We start from the raw sequence: 19,718 nt of genomic DNA on the forward strand, positions 1-19,718 counted from the left end.
GGAATGGTGCCGAGTTGGCAGTCTTTGGTCAGATAATAATCCGGGTCTATTCCGGTTACTCACACAAAACTGTCATGGGAACGGGTAGAACGGATCTTGGTTACCGTACGCAAGCTCTTTCTGACAACTCGTATGAGCAAAACCAGATAGCACCACCCTTACCGGTTGGGAGATACCGAAAAATGCTTTGCAACTTAAGCCCCTGAACTACGGCAAGGTACCCACCAACTGAATATGAATGAAATTAGCCTTAACCCAAATCCCTAATACCAAGATATTCGGGTATCCAGTTCTTCTTCTGATATCCAGTTACTTTTCCTCAATTTCCAAGGTTTTAGATTTCATTCCTTAGATTGAGTTTACATATTCTCATTCTCATGTAACTCAACTGAAGATATGTATGTATGTAATAAAGTTAAGCAAGAATATTTAAATTAACTTTAATTAAATTATGAAAATCAGTATGTACCGGCACCTGATAATAGATGAAAGTCCGGTACCCTTTGAAATAACATCTAAAAAATCATATGTTCGGAAGTCATAAATTTCTTCCTAGAACAAGTTGATGCCAATCAAAAACAACGTCTATATTTGTCGATATGGTAGTCAACAGCTATGTACATAACTTTTCCTTGATCTGATTCCAGTTTTTGTTTTTCGAATGTGGAACACATATTCATCGGGATCATTGTTTTTATATGATTAGTTTATATATTTTGCCACAAGTTTTTCTATATTATTTCTTGACTAAACTGTTACAACTTCTGGAATTAATATTTATTAACATAATCCTAAGTACCAGCGAAATGAAAATATCATCGGTTGGAGAAATGTTCTTCATTGGAACTTCGACATTTAAAACTGATGACTTTTATTACTTGAACTTTATTCATTACCAGGATTTTTTAAGCTTATCAATTATCAGAATCTATAATTTTATTATTGACGGGGTCGCGAATCCTGATATTGTCAACACTTAATTTCAATGATTACTTAAAGTTTTCTTTTGTTGAAAATATGTGATATATGATTAAATTCAAAAATTTGTATATGCATAGTTTCGTAAATTTAAATTATATTTACGTACTAATTTTAATTATTTCTCAACAGTTGCCAGTTATTCGGGAACGTCGACGATTTACTGATATAATGGATGAAGAAATTGATGATGAACGAGTTCGAAGCAGAATAAATTTGTATAGCTCGAATGACTCGTTCACTATTCGTAGGCTTCGAACAGAATTGGGTCCCAGACTTGATGAATATACGGAAGCTGAGGCACTAATTGAAAGCCAAAGAGAAGGATGTCTTCCCTTCTTCAGAGAAAAGCCCCAAACACTTGCAATTGTGGAATATCAACCAGCACACATACATTGTTTGGCAGTTGGAGACCCAAAACCGTGTATACAATGGTTTAAAAATGACATGGTGCTAATTGAGTCAAACAGAATTAAAATATTAACTGATGAAGATGGAAGATCTATTTTACGTTTTGATCCGGCTCTCCATACTGATATAGGCATATATAAAGCCGTCGCCAGAAATTCGCTTGGTCAAACAGTGTCCAGATGTCGGTTAGTTGTTGCTACATTGCCGGATGCTCCGGACTCTCCTGAAGTATCTGCAGCTAGTGGCAAGGAAGTTCTTCTTAGATGGAAACAGCCACGAAATGATGGTCACTCAACAGTTTTATGTTATAGTTTACAAAAGAAAGAATTTAGCTCGGATATATGGACAACGATTGCTGATAATATTGACCATGAATTTTATTTTGTGCATGATCTGCAGCCTAACACTAAATACCAATTTAGATTGGCATCTAGAAATCGAATTGGTTGGAGTGAAATGAGTATCCCGTTGACAGCCGAAACAGCAGCTATAGATTCACCAAAAATACAGATATCAAAGGCAATGGAACATTTACAAAAACTAACAGAAAGCGGACAAGAAATCGTAGCAGAAGAAGAGCGAGTTCATACTGACTATCATTGTGAATGTGAACCTCCAAATTGGATAACTGATAACAGTGTTAATGAAAAATATAGTTTTATATCGGAAATACATAGAGGAGAATTCAGTACCATTGTAAAAGGAATTCAAAAATCCACCAACGCAATAACAGTAGCTAAAATTTTTGATTTAAATGCGGAAACTGAACCTCTTATATTAGAAGAATTTGAAAATTTTAGAACGTTAAGACATGAACGTATTGCAGCACTATTTGCAGCATATAAACCAGTTAATGTACCATTAGCTATTTTTATAATGGAGAAACTTCAGGGTGCTGATGTATTGACATACTTTAGCAGTCGCCATCAATACACTGAGCAAATGGTAGCAACGGTTATAACACAACTTTTAGACGCAGTTCAATACTTGCATTGGAGAAGTTATTGTCATTTAAATATTCAACCTGACAATATTGTAATGGCATCAGTACGATCGGTTCAAATAAAATTGATTGATTTTGGTTCCTCAAAGAGAGTTAGTAAATTAGGAGCAAAAGTTGCAGCGAGGTGCATGCTTGACTTTCAATCTCCTGAGATGGTGAACGAAGAACCTATATTCCCGCAAAGTGATATTTGGTCTGTGGGTGTGCTGACATATCTTTTGCTTTCTGGAAAAAGTCCTTTTCGCGGAACTGATGACTATGATACAAAGCAAAATATATCGTTTGCTCGCTATAGATTTGAGAACCTATATAAAGAAGTTACTCCCGAAGCAACTCGATTTATTATGTTCCTTTTCAAACGACATCCTACGTAAGTGCCTTGTAATTTTATGATTAAATACACTGTAAGAGTTGATTAATACACTTAAAAAATACCGAGAAAAATACTATGGAAATTAAATATACGCCAATCTAGGTTTTCAATCACTTACCTACTTCAAAATATCGTATCACCATACCTTTTTCTGTTTACCTATAACGAAGGCAGAAGAAACACATTTTCAAGTTAGGTGAACTAGATAGGGACAACTTTACTTGTGATTTAGTGCTAAAGATGTCGATTCAGTGTTTTTGTACCTAATAAATGCAAACATAAAAGGAAGGATTTGAGGGTTTACTAAAATATATTGAAACTATCTTTAACTTCCCGGTCTTAAATTGTAGTTTCTTTGATATGTGTGTTTTTTTTTCTTTATAAAAAGTTTCATCCTGCTATTATTTTTCTGGGTTTTAAGATTAGATTTAAATCATAGTACATATTTATAACTTATTAATTTATGTTATAGATCATAAATTCACTTAGCTCCATTAAAATATTTTGATTCCTATCTGGGGTATTAACATTCTACTCAACCTAATTAACTTATTTCATTCATAAACGGTTTAATGGTAAAAAGTCTAAAATCACTACATTGGTTACATTGGGGCTAGGGTTAAAGATTCGGACTAGTTCATTGACCTTTTTACAATTTTATAAAGATAACTTACACACTGACTGACATATTCATAATAAAGTCTGCTAGAATAACGAACATCAATATGCATATATATGTATGTATATAGTATGTGTATGTGGGGTAATTCGTGAACCAATTTTTAACATTTTCATAACTAAGCTGTATACATATATATATCCGATATTATACGTTAGTTAGCAAAAAATTTCAGTTTGCTGAATAGCCAGAAGTCACACGGAGCTAAATCAAGCGCATATGTTTGAATCAATACATTATGCGAAGGTGCATTATCGTAGTGCAAAAACCAAGAGTTGTCGGCCCATAATTCCGACCATGACACTCAAATAGTATTTCCTGTTATGGAATCAGCGGCCAAAAATACTTCTACTGCTAATATAAAATTAAAATTTTGCCTAAGCTTTCTAAAATCATAAAAAGTAATCAATAATTATATTAAAATAAATAAACTGCACCAAAGCCCTCTCCCGTTTGCCACTCCTTACCCGTCGATGATAAAGAATTAAATTAACATCAAGAAAATATATTGGTGCGTTCCAAATTAAACAGGAATTTTTTAATATTGCGCTCCCTAGTGGTGCCATGTATATGTCGACTGGTTCGTTAGAATCTGCCATCTTTCTTATGTTTGTGTTATAGGTGCGAAAATGAGCTTCGAACAAAGAGTCAACATTAAATTTTGTCTTAAAATAGGTAAAACTTTTACCGAAACGTTTGAATTGATAACAACAAGTTGATGGCGATGATCCCGTAGAAGAGTGCACGAGTGGTTTTAACGTTTTCAAAGTCGTGAGGACATAAATAACGATCAACACGTGGGCCAATCGAAATCCGTGATCACCGGAAATTCCATCGAAACGTGCGTGAATTCCTCAATAATCAACCGAAATCATCATTGAAATTGCAATTGTTCAGAATCGATTATTTGACCGAAAATCACATTTGAAACAATAACCACTACCCATATTCACCTGATATGGCACCGTGCGACTTCTTCATTTTCGGAAAATGCATTTGCCCATGAAATTAAAGCGTAATGCAGATGTAGAAGCCATTCAAAAGGCTTGCATCGGCATACTGGCGGCCATACCGGCCAACGAACTAAAACACTCGTTCGACAAGCTTTTACACCATGCAAAAAGCTGTATTGAAGTAGAAGGGAACTATTTTGAATAAAATAAATTGATTTTGCCGACAAAACCATTTGTTCTGTTTTTTTAAGTTCTGTTTACTTTGGAACGCACCTTTTATTTATAAAAATTTCATAATAAATGTTCGTACTTCTCTTTTCAAACAATTGTCAATATCGGTTATCTCAGTAGAGTTGGCCTGGCACATGTAGCATTTTGCGATTGAGGTTTCAGTTAAGGCTTTGCACACTTTGGCATCCCCCATTGAAAATAAGTTGAAGAATGTGATCGATACAGAATTTTCGATTGAAGCTGTTTTTAATTCAGGCGGCCTCTATTGTTAAATTTTATATTTTCCCTGGAAACTGAATGGATTTGAACAGAAATGGCAAATCGTGGAACTCAAAGGAATTCGTAGAATCAAGCATTCTGCCCCTTGTATTCGATAACTGCGTCACAATCAATGGGGTTCCATTCATTTCGGCGCATAAATTTTACTAAATATTATAATGACAGATCCAACTTTGAGATGCAAATGCTGCTGCGGCATACCAAGCCTCTCTAAAGAATTTAGAAATTATATTGTATTATTCATGGCTTCGTCTTCTAGACGATCGGAATTTGCCCCTTTTCAATCCTTAGCGAATAAGATGTAAAATATCTACATCAATGTCATTTTTGTTCGTATCCCATAATTGATGCAGATTTGAAGGCCGCTATGGCGAAATGATCATCGCGAAAAATTTACAAACTTCAGTGGCATGCGTAGTAGCTGTCACATCGACCATCATTTGATTCCAGTGATTATCATGTTCCAGTAATTGTAATTGCTGGCATGCTTCTCAAAAAGTTGCGCACACCGTACCATTCACAGTACGGAATGACTCAATGGAAGTTGAACCACTTAATAAATAGCAACCGAAGGTAGAATCAATCGTCGTTTTTCGGGTGGATTGTGTAAATTCTTTCTAATGCATTAGTTGGGAACATACCTGGATGCCCATCTACTGGTTGACTTTGCTTTCTGCGTAACAAGTTCTTCAACGCTGCATTCCATGTATAATATCAAGGCATTTATAAATAGAGCAATGTTCTTGCAAGTCGAGAAAATACTCGTGAATGTCAATTTTATTATTGGCGGTGTTTTCACTCTCTTTACTGTATTCTCTGGGTTGAAATGCACTCTTTGGCCTTCTTCAAATGAACTGCAAAAGTAAATATCTTATAAAACTCTTTATTGCAGTTGTTTGTAGGACAATAAGCTTTTTTATTGCCCGTTTAATGTTTGAAAGAAACCAACGAATTTAACTGTTTGCTATATTAATGTTTAATGCTGTTTAATCGCTTGCGCTTGCGATCACCGTTACATCCAATGGCGACTGACTAAAAATAACAGCTTAACGAGTTGATTAACCTACAGCCTTTCCTTTAGCTCAAGTACGGTGGCTACGGTATAAAGATCAGCTGAGATAGTGGTACATGTTCTAATTCTATGCATTTACATTAATGTAGGTATGTATACATGCCTATGCAAGTAGGATAAGAGTGCGTTATCAAAGTCACTCAAATAGACACAACCGAGTCTAAGGCAATTTAAGCATAGGTTTAAGCGATTTGCTTCTTTATAGCGCGTTGTGGGCGAAAGGCCTAGAAACTGCTTGCACCTTGCGATTTTGTGCTCACTAGAACTGCACAATATGCATCCAGCTACAGATGCCGTTAAAAGAACCTTACGACTTATGTGATTTGACAATTTCTTGCCTACCTGTTTTTCCGGAAATCCAAGGATATTCTCTACATTTTCCAGCTGCTGGCAGCGTTGTTCCAAAAATCTAGCCATTAAATTCCATGTAGGTATTTCACTTACAGGTGTTCGTTCCTCCCATTTCGCGCGAGATTTGATGTCCAAATTTTGAGACACTAGTTGAATAAGTAAGCAGTCAGCAATCTGTTCCTTCGTTCCCATAGTTTGCAAAGCCCGCAAGTGAGCATTACGGTATCGCTGAGTTCTCGAAGTTTGGCAACCTTATCACCCTCTACCCTCTTGAGCTGAAAAATATCTGAGCCTGTAAATTCAAGCGTTTATTATCAAATCTAGCCTTTAGCAAATCAATAGCCTTATCATAATCTTGTTCATTTATCTCTAATGAACGAATGGTATCCAACGCTGCATCACGTAGACTTGACCGAAGGTGCTGGAATTTCTCAATTCTCGTTGAATCTACGTCCTGATGTACAACGGTGTTGAACAGCGAGAAAAAATCTGGCCAATCCGAATATTTTCCGTTGAACGTTGGAATTTGCAGGACCGGTAACCTCTGCTTTGGCTGAGAGACAATAATTGAAGTTTGATCGCCAACAAACGGCCGCGTCGTAGAGCTGTGAGCTTCGGAAGCTAGGCAGGAGTGCCGCTGACGTGTCAGCTTCGTTTTTACCTCGATATAGTGGTTGGTAAATTCCGCTGAAAGATCATCAGCGTCGTTGTCCTCTAGTTGCGTGTAGAGCGCATCGAACCTTTTTTCCAGCCTATCCACGTGCTCGATACGTACCTCCACTGCAGCTTCGTCGAATTCACGCAAGACATCGAAAGTCAAAGTGTTGTTGAGTACGGTGACTTGTTGGATAAATGAATCTAGCTTCTTCTTGGCTTCAGCTGATTCCATTTTCTTGGGTGCCATTTTTTGTCAACGACCGTAAAATTTTAAATAGATTTGCGAAAATTTATGAAATTATTGATAATGTTAATTCCGCGATCACGTCGGGGTCACCAAATGTTTGGAGGACAATAAGCTTTTTTTTTTGCCTGTTTAATGTTTGAAAGAAAACCAACGAATTTAACTGTTTGCTATATTAATGTTTAATCTCTCTCTCTGGGTGACATCCAATGGCGACTGACTAAAAATAACAGCTTAACAAGTTGATTAACCTACAGCCTTAACTTTAGCTCAAGTACGGTGGCTACGGTATAAAGATCAGCTGAGATAGTGGTACATGTTCTAATTCTATGCATTTACATTAATGTAGGTATGTATANTTTAGCTCAAGTACGGTGGCTACGGTATAAAGATCAGCTGAGATAGTGGTACATGTTCTAATTCTATGCATTTACATTAATGTAGGTATGTATACTTGCCTATGCAAGTAGGATAAGAGTGCGTTATCAAAGTCACTCAAATAGACAAAACCGGTTTGGCTATTGCTGGCGCTAAGAATTAAAGCAAGCATACATCTAGTTTGAAACAATGTTGCAGTGTTGCTGTATACAATTAAGTGCTAAGACTATTGGTACTTAATAAATAGGTATACAAGTAGGAGTGATGATTTCTACTACTAATTTATTTATAAGCTACATATCTATTTCTTAACAGCAGTTCTGATTTTTTGTTTACAAGCCATCCTCATTGGATACCCTTCAGAGAGATATGTACATTAAACTTATTAGAGGGCGGCCAGGCTCATTTTTTCAAGAAAAATTCTCACATGTATCTTTTGCGTGCTTAATTATAGTTTTATATATTAATTTAGTGCTTAGTTGTGGCAATTTATAGGTTTTCGTAGAAACATTTGTTAAATTTTGAATTATTCAAAGCTAAGCGTTAAATTAACATCTTTTAATTTTTAAATATAAGGAAACGACCATATTCTGAGGATTGTTTGGAGCATAGATGGCTTATGTCTTCTGACTATATGATCAAGAAAAGGGAGCGAGCTGTGTTCCTGGGAAATCGACTCAAGGTATGTTTATTAGGTAATTTTACAAAGTACCAATAAATGAATTACACTTTTCATATAGGATTTCGCTGACATGTATAAGGATATTAAAGAAAGTCACGCCACTTCAACCCAAACGATCACTCAGTCGTTAAATGGAGGGCCATCAACAACGCAGTTATTACGATCAAATAGCATCCAGGAAGAACTTTATGCTACATTTTAAAATTTCTTCCACATGTTGAATTATTGCAAAAAATTATGTACAGTCAAATAAAAAAAAAATTAACATCGAAATTCATGTATGATTTTAACAAAATTTTTGTGTAAATAAACTAAACCTCACAATAAATTATATTTGGAAAATACGTATTCTGTCTCTAGTTGACTTTGGTTTAAGCCTAGCAAAAGAGCTGCCTTTTATACTTCTGAATTAAAGACCCAAAAACCAATTTAAATCAGAGCAATTCGCTGTATTATTTGTCAAAATATTCGCCATTAAGATCTCTATGTATACGTTTGAACCAATTTACGAAGCATTTTTATACAAAAAAAGGCAACAATTTGCTTGGAAGTGTTTGGGCACACCCTTATTCATCACCTGTCGCAATATCATAGAGGTATTTCGAAGCACCGCTATCGTATTTTTTAACATTTCTCTCGACCAATAGACATGAGCACTGTTTAAACGATTGTCAAATTTTGTGGAGTTCAACGTGAAGATATTTCTTTTCAATAATGAATGTACGCTGGTACTAATTTCCCGATATGTACGACCTGATTGAATTCACCATACCATCAATAAGCACTGGTCCTAACTGGAGCTTCATCGTAAAAAATGGCATGCTTTAAAGGAATTATTCGTGCAAAATTGTCTTCATTTATTATAATTACTTATTGATATGGAACTGCACTGGAAGGTGAAAAGATCAAATGGAATTTAGAATTGTGTTATATGAAAAGAAGGCGTGATTGTAGTCCAATTTCGTCTGTGACAAAGGAATACGATAACAAGTAAGGAAGAGTTAAGTTCGGGTGCAACCGAACATTTTATACTCTTGTAACTTGCAAGAATTAAGGCTTTAAGCTGTAAAACCAATCATATAGAATAAAGTAGGTCGTATGTTCGAAAATCCTGATATTAGTTTTCGCTCAAATTTATATATTTTAGTCACAAAGATACACTGTTTAGAGTAAAACAAAAAAATTGTATTTATATATATGGGGGCTAAGGGAAAAGTGTTGGTCCGATTCAACCAATTTTGGACCTACAGACATACCTTTATAAGATAAGGAATATGCCTTAATTTCAGTTATATGTATCACACATTGACCGACATTTTCCATCAAAAGTCAAGTATAGGTACCGGAGTCTAAAAATTCAGTACACAGCGGCTTGAATTTTTGGTCATAGAGTGGCACACACTAAAGACATTATTCATTCAAAGTTGTATCCCGTTATATTAATTACTTCTTGATTTGTGCACTGGAAACTGAACGAATCAAGTGGAAAAATATGATATGAAGATATGGCATTTTACCAAAAAGTGGGAGGTGCCACTACCATCGTCCAATTTTCACTCCGGCTCCCATAAACCTCTCTCATAAGGTATCTGGCGTATTTAGTTGTTAATTTATCGCGCTTTTTAATACTACCGTTATGTGGAGAATAAGCGGGGTTATCCTCCGATTTCATTCATTTGTACACTGTCGGTAGAAGTTCTTATAAGATTTTTACTTAGCAAATTTTGTTTTTATAGCTTTAGTAGTATAGAAGATATGTACATTAAACTTATTAGATGGCGGGGGCTCACTTTTTCAAAAAAATTTTTTCACAGGTGCCCCTTGCTACTATGATCCCCTGTACCAAATTACAGTTTTATATTTAAATTTAGTAGAACTAAACGGTTTCTTTAACGGTTTAGTTAAGGTTTTAAAGCAAAAAATATATATATATTTATAATAATAATGTTATTTAATTTAATGACATATTATTGTACAATTTTTGAAGTATATTTCAACAAATTTTTAATGAAAACTATTAATAAATAACGGTGAATCTCAAGAAGGGCCTTGAAAAAATCGTTACCAGATCATCTGAAAAAAAAAATGATATGCGTTTTAAAGGTGATGCATTTCTCGAGGTATTCAGATGGAGGCTTTTTCGTTTCATTTTTCATTAGTTCTCTTATTTGCGGATCCACAAATATGCCCTCCTTCATTTTTGCTTCACTGACTCTTGGAAATTTTTGTTTCAGATAAAGGAACCCTCTTCCATTTCTGTCCATTGACTTAACAAAATTCTTCATTAAACCCAATTTAATATGCAAAGGTTGTAGGCACTGGTAACGTTTTTTTTGCCCCGGAGTGAGTGCCTGACGTACTGTCCACTGCTTCTGTACATAATGACAGTCTCTCGCACGACTGTCCCATTTGCAAAGAAAGCCACAATATTTCGTTTATCCTTGTTGCATTCCAAGAAGAAGGGCTATTACTTTTACATCTCCACATATTGCTCAACCATACTCAAGATAACGGATGTGCCCTAAAAGAACTCTCATATTCTCATATAATTCCTTCATATCAATCGCTTGGGCACTGTTATGAACTTATTTTAAACTAAGTTTAGAGGAATCAATGAATAGACGCCAATCATGTAGATCAAGTTTCGGTTCTAGCGCGTTTATCAAAAGGTTAACTTCTGAACAGTATACTAGATCCGTTTCCACATTGAGGGCGACTATGACATGCTTTGGGGCATCTCAAATCTCTCCAATATTTATAAATACCATCTGGTTCGACCAAATTAAATTTATTTTCGTTACTGAAAACCACAGACTCGAATTCTTAGTCCCAAAATTTATATTTCTCATAAAATGCAATTGATATATTGATATGACGTTTCTTTAGGAATGGGGTCGTCATATTTAAAGCATAACTATTTTCTTATTACTTTTTGCACCCGTTGTTTAGTCACATTTAGATTAAGTTCCGCTTTTATTTGCTTGGAACTCATGTCACTATTGGCGGCTAGCTGCTGAATGCGCCGTTAGTTCCTGAGATCAATGGTACCTATACATAGTTATTTGGATTTTGGAATGTGTTATTGTGTTCCTATGCCTCTTTATAAAAATAGCTATTTACCAAATTTTCTTGCCAGATTGACTCATTCCTTTAACCAATCTACACTCCTCATTTGAAAATTCAGCTCCACCTAGAATTTTCGTAAAAATAAATAAGTCGTACAATGAATACGGTGCGAGCAATAATATATAAAATTTCCATGTCACAATGTTAGTTACCGTACTCCTCCGAAACGCCTCTACCGATTTTTATCAAATTTTATATACGTATTCAGTAGGTCTGCGAATCGGCTACTTTCTATTTTCCAAATTGGACAATTCCAAAAATAAAATTTTTCCACAAATTTTTTTTATAATGTTTTTTGGTTTTGTTTTTCAATATTTTGATTTGTAAATTATTTGAATCGTTCAATTTCGGTCGTTTGCTTTTTTATTCCAGCTAATCAAACGAAAAATCATTGAAAATTATTCAGTGCAAACTTTATGTGTATTCCACAAAAAGTGATCAACTGCAGATTGAGATTTGCTACGAAGCCAAGAAGAGATTGCGCTAATATCGGTCGGCGTTCTTTTCGCCATCAACGTGTGGCAGCCCAAGACACATGAACGAGTGTTCCCAGGATGCGATGACATACGTATGGAATTATGGATCGCTACCAATCAGCAAGCGATCATCACGATATTACAGCACGACTTTTGAAACAACAGCTAACAGCTGTTTGATGGACTTTATCTTGAAGAAACGTATACATATGTGGTGCTGTTGTACCATTGAGTATTGCTGCTTGATGAAATCGATCAATTACGTTTGCGAGTATATCACCAAAGAAAGCACTATGGCGGATATTGGTCTTGAACGAGACATTATCAAATGGGTCGATACATGAACTGCAATGAAGGGCTTTGTAGGTTACTTACTTTTGCAATTCATAAACCTTTTCCTACTGTTGTGCATCTCGCAGTTCATTCGGAGAAGGCCATGGGTATTTCAACCCAGAGAATACAGTACAGTCCACGAAAGCACCGCCAACAACAAAATTGCCCTTGACGAGTATATTCTCGACTTGCGTCACTGATCCGTTTGCGAGAAATTGCTCTATTCGGAAATGCCTTGATATTATACATGGAATGCATCGTCGAAAAAATGAACATTCAGGTGTTTTCTCAGCTAATGCATTAGAAAGAATTTACACAATCCACCCGAAAAACGACGATTGCTTCTAATTTCGGTTGCTATTGATAATGTATGCGGTTCAACTTCATTTGAGTCGTTGCGTACTGTGAATGGTACGGTGTTTGCCTTTTGAGAATCATGACAGCAATTACAATTGCTGGAAACTGGTAATTGCTGGAATCAAACTTCGCATGCCAATGAAGTTCGCACACTTTTCGCGATGATAATTTCAACATATGGGCCTTCAAATCTGCGTCAATTATGGGATACGAACAAAAATTACATTGCGGAAGATATTTTACATCGTATTCGCTAAGAATTGGAAATGGGCAAATTCCGATCGTCTTGACAATTCAAAGCCGTGAATTCTCCAGTGGAATTTCTAAATTCTTTTTTTTCTTTCTCAAAGTTGGATTTGTAATTATTATGTTTCGCAATCTTCATGCGCCGAAACTGTGTAATGGTGCGAAAATCTACGAATTCCTTTGACTACCCACGATTTGCCATTTTAGTTCAAACCTGTACAGTTTCCGGGTAAAATTGTATTTTAAATGACAATAACAGGACAAAAGAATAGTCGCTAGAAGTGTGTAGCATAAATCTGGAAATGCCATGTTTTTTACACGGCCTGCTATACACGGCGTGACACTTGTCTATGTGGAATTTTCACCGTGCCAATCAATCCGTAAATTTGATGAATGTCTGCCTGAAGAACTTTAGTAATTCGTTCGATGCATTAGGTAGCTATATTTGTCCCAAACTACAACATACATTTCCGTCAATAACTGTTATGTAGTTGGATTTTGTAAAATTAATAATTTTATTGTCGGATCCCTAAGAACGAAAAAGTGGTAAAATAACTATGTAAAGGTGAAAAAAAAGTATTACCTAAGGTTATTCTTGTAAACCTTCCTATTATCTTTTAAAACTGTGGATCCCAGATCCTTTTGAATCGTAAAAACGTTTGCAAATTTATTGTTAATTCTTTTATTGGTCCTAACAATAACTTTATTTCCTGACTTGAAAAACCTCATAAGTTTGCCGCTATTGCTCCTTTGCAACTATTTTGGTCTTTAATTAGTTTACCTTTTATTTCGGTCTTAAGGTCCAAAGGCATAGAAAAATTCAGCTCGTAGGTTGCTATCGAGTTACTGAGTGAATTTATATATTGCATTTTGGAGTGCAAAAAATATACATAAGTTCATTGGTATCATTTATAGCTTATTCTAGCTTAGCGCATCTAGTGATTTCAGTTAAGGTGCTATGAAAACTCTATATCGACCCATTTTTTGTACTATGGAAAGGAGCGGTTGTAAAAATTTCTGCTCCAAAGTGATCCTTAAGAAGGGGCTTTATTGTTTGTGAGTTCTGTGACTTTTCGTTATCAACCGTCACACTCCTCGTATTTTCAAAAGAATTAGTGATTTGTAATAAAGCTTGTTTTACGTCAACAATTGCCCTCGATGCAGTTGTTACGAATTCTGAAAATCTCCCCAGGACGGGATGGTATCGGAGTCTTTCCTAACTGGTTTAGTCGGATGCTGTTCGTACTTGACTTCTTTACAAATTTTGCAGTTGGCAGTAACTTCTTCCGCATATTTGGAAAATTGTAATCGTTCAATACCTGTTTAATATTCTCTCAGATAGAAAGATGTGCCTGTGGTCATTGCCAGTATTTCGTTTTAACCGTCCTAGTTAACCCTTTCACTAATCAATTCAAGCAGATTCCGAAAATTTGTAAATGTAATTTGATGCCTTATCCTTGACTTGAAAATAATTTTTGTCTTCTTGGTTAAGCTATTTCATTCTTCAAGAATTATCTGATTTCGAAATTAATTAGTAGAGGTTTCCATTTTTGGAATAACTTCTGTTAGAGATTCTTCACTATGTATGGTAACAGATTTTTGTGTTTGGATTCTTATCCGAGCCAGACAAGGTCAAAGGCTGATGATCAGTAAAAATATTCAGCTGTTTTACTCCGCACAAATAGTTTCGCAGCTTCTGAAGTGCCCACACTATCGCTAAAAACTCTCTTTCATTCGTACCATAATTTTCTTCGTCGGGCGATAATATTCTGGAAATCATGGCTATCGGCCTATTGCCTTGGGATAATACCGCCCAATAGCGTGTGCTGAAGCGTCAATTGTTAAGTCAAAGTGTTTGTTGTGGTCAAGACATAGCAGAAGTACGTCATCAGAAGATAAAATTGTTTTAACTTTATCGAAAGCCATCAACTCGTTTTTGTCCAATTCAATTCTAACATTTTTTGATTGATTTGTTCCCACATGACCATTTTCTCCCCTTAAAAATCTTATGAACTCCCTTTTTTTTCGACAACTCATATAGGATGATTATATGGAGAAGAAAGAATTATTCCATATCGGAGTAAATCTTTAATTTCCTCATTTATAAATTCTGAAACAGCTATCGGGTAAGGGTATAACTTAGAATAAATCGGTACGTTATCAACCGTCCTTTGAATGGTTTTCCTATACAAAAACAAGGTTTCCTTGATTCTTTAAATTCTCATACCCATTTCCAACTATTTTATTGACACTTTTACAGTCACAATAAGATAATTTCTCTTCACCATCCTTATAGTGAATGATTCCCTTTAGTAAATCAATTTTTGCGTTAAGGTCTTTCAAGAGTCAAACGAAATAATGCCATCAAAGATTTTAAGTCCGGAAAGAAGGTAAAAAGGAGCAATCTTTTCGAGTACGTTAATTAACCACCTTTCATTTATCACGGCAGTACTGTAGATGGACCTAACTTTAAATGAGTTTTCTATATTCCTTACCCCTTTTAAATTCTCATTGGGTTTCATAAAATAAATAATACCGCTCCGGTATCGATAAACAATTCCATCGGTCGCCCTGCCTGTGTCTTGTTTACATAGGGCAGGAGCGACCTACGTCTAAATTATTTATTTTTTCCCAAAAGTCACGTTGTGACGCATGACCATTTAAATTTTCAACAGAATATTAGGTTAAGTGATTTACTCTTTGTATTTTCGAAATATTTTGCCTATCACTCTCGCGAGGTCTTTTTATTGTTTCCCTTTCTTGAGGTGAGGTCTGACTAAAGTTTTGGAATGTCATTCAGATTCTTTGAGAATCCCGCTCAACTGTCCAATTGGGATTATAATTCCCTCCTTGCCTGTAGTGCGATACAATAGGATAAATCTTAATAGAGGTTCCCGCGTTTAAATGTTTTTTTCCACTTGTTTATAATGAAGTGAGTGGTTTTGAGAAATTATCATTCCATTCTTTTTCCACTTGAGCTGCATCCATTCTACTGTAGAACGAGTTTGAACGATACTTGTGCTAATGACAAGGCAATAGGCGTATCTTTTAGGCAAAGTGACTCTATCACTTCCTTTTTTCCTTCATTTAACATTATCGTTTTTATTTATTATCAAAGTCAATTTCTTTTGAACCTCGCCGTAAAACTCAGCAACTGAAAGTCTCATTTGCCTAAGAGTTGATATTTTTTTTTCATTCAAAAAGACTGCATAAGCTAATTCTAATCGCCTTAAAATTAAGCACAGTATTGAATGGCCGGCCGAACCGACAATTTTATTTCTTATTATTGCTACCACTTGATAGTTTTTTGAACTATTTTTGTAACTTTCAAACAATTTATAGGCAGAAAATGCAGTTTTCCTCCCACTAACGTATCGTGACCTTTCGCCACTGAATTTAGGCAGAGACTTAATTGTTTCTAGAGATTCAGCACACCGAATAGTTGGGTCCATAGTTACTGCCTCATATTCTTCCACTTTTGATGGAGTCTCTAAAGTTTTTAGTCGCTCAGTCAACTGTCCTACTGTCCTCTTGAAAGAGCCTCTAGTTCTTTCCGTAGCTGCATTGACGGCAGCTGTCACTTTAACCCTTAATGTCTCCTCATTAATTTTGATGTAACTTATAAACTGACTACTTTTATGTTTAAGACTTTACTATTTATTTTCAATTGTATCACTTTTTTAAAAACTATTAAAACACACTTCAACAATTTAGCCCAACAATTTGTGTTTACACTTTAGGAGATTTAAGTTGAGATCACACGATTGGTCAAATGTACCAATTTTTTGTCATTTATATGTACAGATCGTGTGACAGCCAGAAAATATTTTGCATAAGGCAAATTAACAAAATTTTTGTGCAGACAGTCCGATAAAATACGGCTGTTGTACCAATCGTGTGAACTGTTGTACAAATCAAATAAATACAAAGAATGGACAAATGTACCGATAATTTTATGTGCTACTGCAGGACCAATCACAGTGACCAATCAATTCAAATAAAGCCAAAATTATGTTTTTTCTTATTTTTTTTTATTATTATTATTATGTATTTAGTTTGTTTCATACAGAGCTGTCTGTTCACATGAGCTATGAACATTCCGCCACATATCACATCGCATCACCTCTCGTCACTTCACATCACGTCACGTCCCAACACCTCATCACACAACCGTTCACAGCATACACCACTACACACACGCATCAAACACAGTTCTTAACACCGTTCATTACTACAACACAACAACCACACGATTATCAACGAGACGACTCGTAATCAGCAGCTATTCACCACCCAAACCTTCAAAAGGGATTGATCCGACCGGGATCGCTCTCTTACCGTTTCATCCCTAAAGCGAAGCAGCCGTCCGTGACATTTAGTTTTTTTTTCATCCGAGACAACCAAAGCAATTTCCCCGTTTATTAAAATCGCCAAGTGAGGGGAGTGATCGAGTTCGCCAACAAAGTGCAGCAGTGGGTTTCGCAGCATAAAAATATATACATACATATATATTATATACACATATATATTGTGTAAATTAAATAGATAAATTTTATAACGTGTGTGAAAAATCAACTATTTTTATTTTCAATCTCATACGTATACTAACCACGTAAGTATACTAGTGGCATACGTTACTAAATGGTCCTTCGAGCCTTTCAGAAAGAATAAAAAAAAAAAAAATTTATAACTTCCTAGTGCAAGTGCGCAAGTGCAAAAGCCATAAAATAAAATAAAACAAAACCTTTAAGTGAACATATGTTACAGTGAAAAAAAAAAGAAACATCTCAGAATCACAGAAAACAGCAAGTAACGTGAAAATATAAGTACATAAAAGAAATTTAAATATAAGAAAAATAGAAAGTGACGTGCAAAGATACATAAAAGAAATTGGAACATAAAGTGACTGAAAAAACAACAAAAACCCCACTAACATCAGAACGGCAGCGGTATTAATACAACAAAGTTTAACAAACATAAAACCTAAAATCAAAAACGGGCGCGAAATAAACTAAAAACCAAAACAACAAAACTAAACCCCACTAACATCAAAACCGGACGCGGTAAAATTATAAAGTTCAACAAACATACAAACATTACTCTAAAATAGCAAACAGGCGATAACATATACACAAATCACAATTACCGGAGACTACACCAACAAACAACAGAGAGAAAGACAGCAAATCATCAGGGACAGCGCTGGACATACATATATACATAAGAGGAAATAAGGAAATGGAAGAAACAAAAAAAGAGTAAAGGTTCAATGACCCAAAACCCTTGGCGGAAATAAAAGTGAGTCCGTTCCATATTTACTTTGATATAAGTATAAAAATATATGAATTCAATTTTTATGCACATATATATGTATGTATGTTAAGGTACAGGTTTGACGGTGTTTCGAGACAGCGTTAACTGTTAACAGTTCGATATACATATGTATGTATATCCACAAAAAAAAAAAATAATAACTGCAAAAAAGCACAGTACCCGCTGTTTGTTTAGCTTGTGTCGTTAGATACCTCATTATATAGTTTCAAACAAAAAAATAAAAATTTTCCTATGTCAAGTATAACTTGCGATAATTCTTGCGATATCCCTTGGACTATAAAAAAAAAAAAACAAGCAACAAGCAGGATCGCTCACACCCTAAGCAAAAGCGGAAGATACGAAAAGAAAACCAAATACATATATACATATATATAAAAACATATATACATATATACAAGCAATTCTCCCATTTTAATATACATATGTACATATTTATATGCATTCATAATCATATGGTACATACATAACATAATTTAGCATACAGCTATAATACAAAATAATATTAAACTACCTGCTTGGATGCTCAATTCGTGTCTCCAAACACACTACCAAACACTATAACAAAAACGATTTACAAAAGACAAGCACTCGTTGCTTGCAAATTTCCCGCGATACCCCTTGGGCTATAAAGCAACATGCTGGATCACTTATTAACATTCAAGCAAAGGTAGGTAATAAAGAACTAATAAAAGAATAAAAAGAGAAAAAAGGCACTACATTTATGTATGTACCAATGTGCGCCGCTTCCGCGTGACATATGTACATACAATATTTTTTATTTTTTTGCACATTACATTTCAATTATTCTTTCTTCATATTTGAACAATTTATTGAGTACATACACACTGACTACACCAGTATATAATTCTACCAATATACATAGTTACATAAATATATAAACATACATACATTAGTTATTTCTATTTTTTCCGCGTTTTTATACATTTATATGCGATTAGCAAATTGGTATATGTAACATTTTTATAACACATATACATAGATACATACATACATATATAACAATTACATACCTAAAAGGGGGTACAAGCAAAGCAAACATATAAAGCATATGCATATGCAAACATATGATAATAAATAGGTACATACAAACAATTTTACGTTTTGTATTTTTCTTTCGCGTTCTTGATTCGTTTGCAGATACAAATATACAAATAAGCGCGAGTTAACTGAAGATACTTTGATACACTTCAAAAATKTTCAGTCACATTCATAAAAAAAAAAAATTAATCTTTGCGGTAGCGAATCGAAAATTGGATCACCTAATATATTTTACAAAAAATATATTTATATTGTTTTTACAAAACAAATCTTCTGCTAACAAAATTTTTAATTTATACTCTTTCTATTTAGATGTGTATAAGAGACAGGCCTAATATATTTTACAAAAAAAATATATTTATATTGTTTTTACAAAACAAATCTTCTGCTAACAAAATTTTTAATTTATACTCTTTCTAYTTGACWACWTTGCTTTRGYAATRTTAATTTTGAATCAAWTATTTATTAGACAAAACTTTAAGCTAAAAGCTTTAAA

General features: G+C 34.7%; 2 protein-coding genes across 4 annotated transcripts in view; one reads left to right on the plus strand and one right to left on the minus strand.

The window, feature by feature from the left end:
• LOC108971160 (muscle M-line assembly protein unc-89) overlaps window positions 1-8,541 on the plus strand; it is a 223,464-nt gene extending 214,923 nt beyond the window's left edge. For 2 of the 3 annotated variants that reach the window (XM_018937032.1, XM_018937034.1), the window contains 3 exons: window positions 1,111-2,762; window positions 8,186-8,291; window positions 8,350-8,493. In XM_018937032.1, the coding sequence (XP_018792577.1) occupies window positions 1,111-2,762; window positions 8,186-8,291; window positions 8,350-8,493 (1,902 nt within the window). Of the gene's footprint in view, window positions 1-1,110; window positions 2,763-8,185; window positions 8,292-8,349 lie in introns of all 3 variants that reach the window. The other variant, XM_018937031.1, reaches the window with a different exon arrangement.
• Window positions 4,644-7,499, minus strand: LOC108971161. Its single transcript, XM_018937035.1, has 2 exons — window positions 6,322-7,499; window positions 4,644-6,263 (listed from the first exon to the last, which is right to left on the minus strand). The coding sequence occupies exon 1, from the start codon at window positions 7,232-7,234 to the stop codon at window positions 6,593-6,595; it is 642 nt and encodes a 213-aa protein (XP_018792580.1). The 5' UTR covers window positions 7,235-7,499; the 3' UTR covers window positions 4,644-6,263; window positions 6,322-6,592.
• Window positions 8,542-19,718: the final 11,177 nt, after the last annotated feature.

The sequence above is a fragment of the Bactrocera latifrons genome, unplaced genomic scaffold (genome assembly GCF_001853355.1).
Source record: "Bactrocera latifrons isolate USDA-ARS-PBARC rearing strain unplaced genomic scaffold, ASM185335v1 scaffold_329, whole genome shotgun sequence".
Lineage (NCBI taxonomy): Eukaryota > Metazoa > Arthropoda > Insecta > Diptera > Tephritidae > Bactrocera > Bactrocera latifrons.

Coding starts and splice junctions, on each gene's coding strand:
- LOC108971161 (XM_018937035.1), bottom strand. CDS start 7,234: ATGGCACCCAAGAAAATGGAATCAGCTGAAGCCAAGAAGAAGCTAGAT.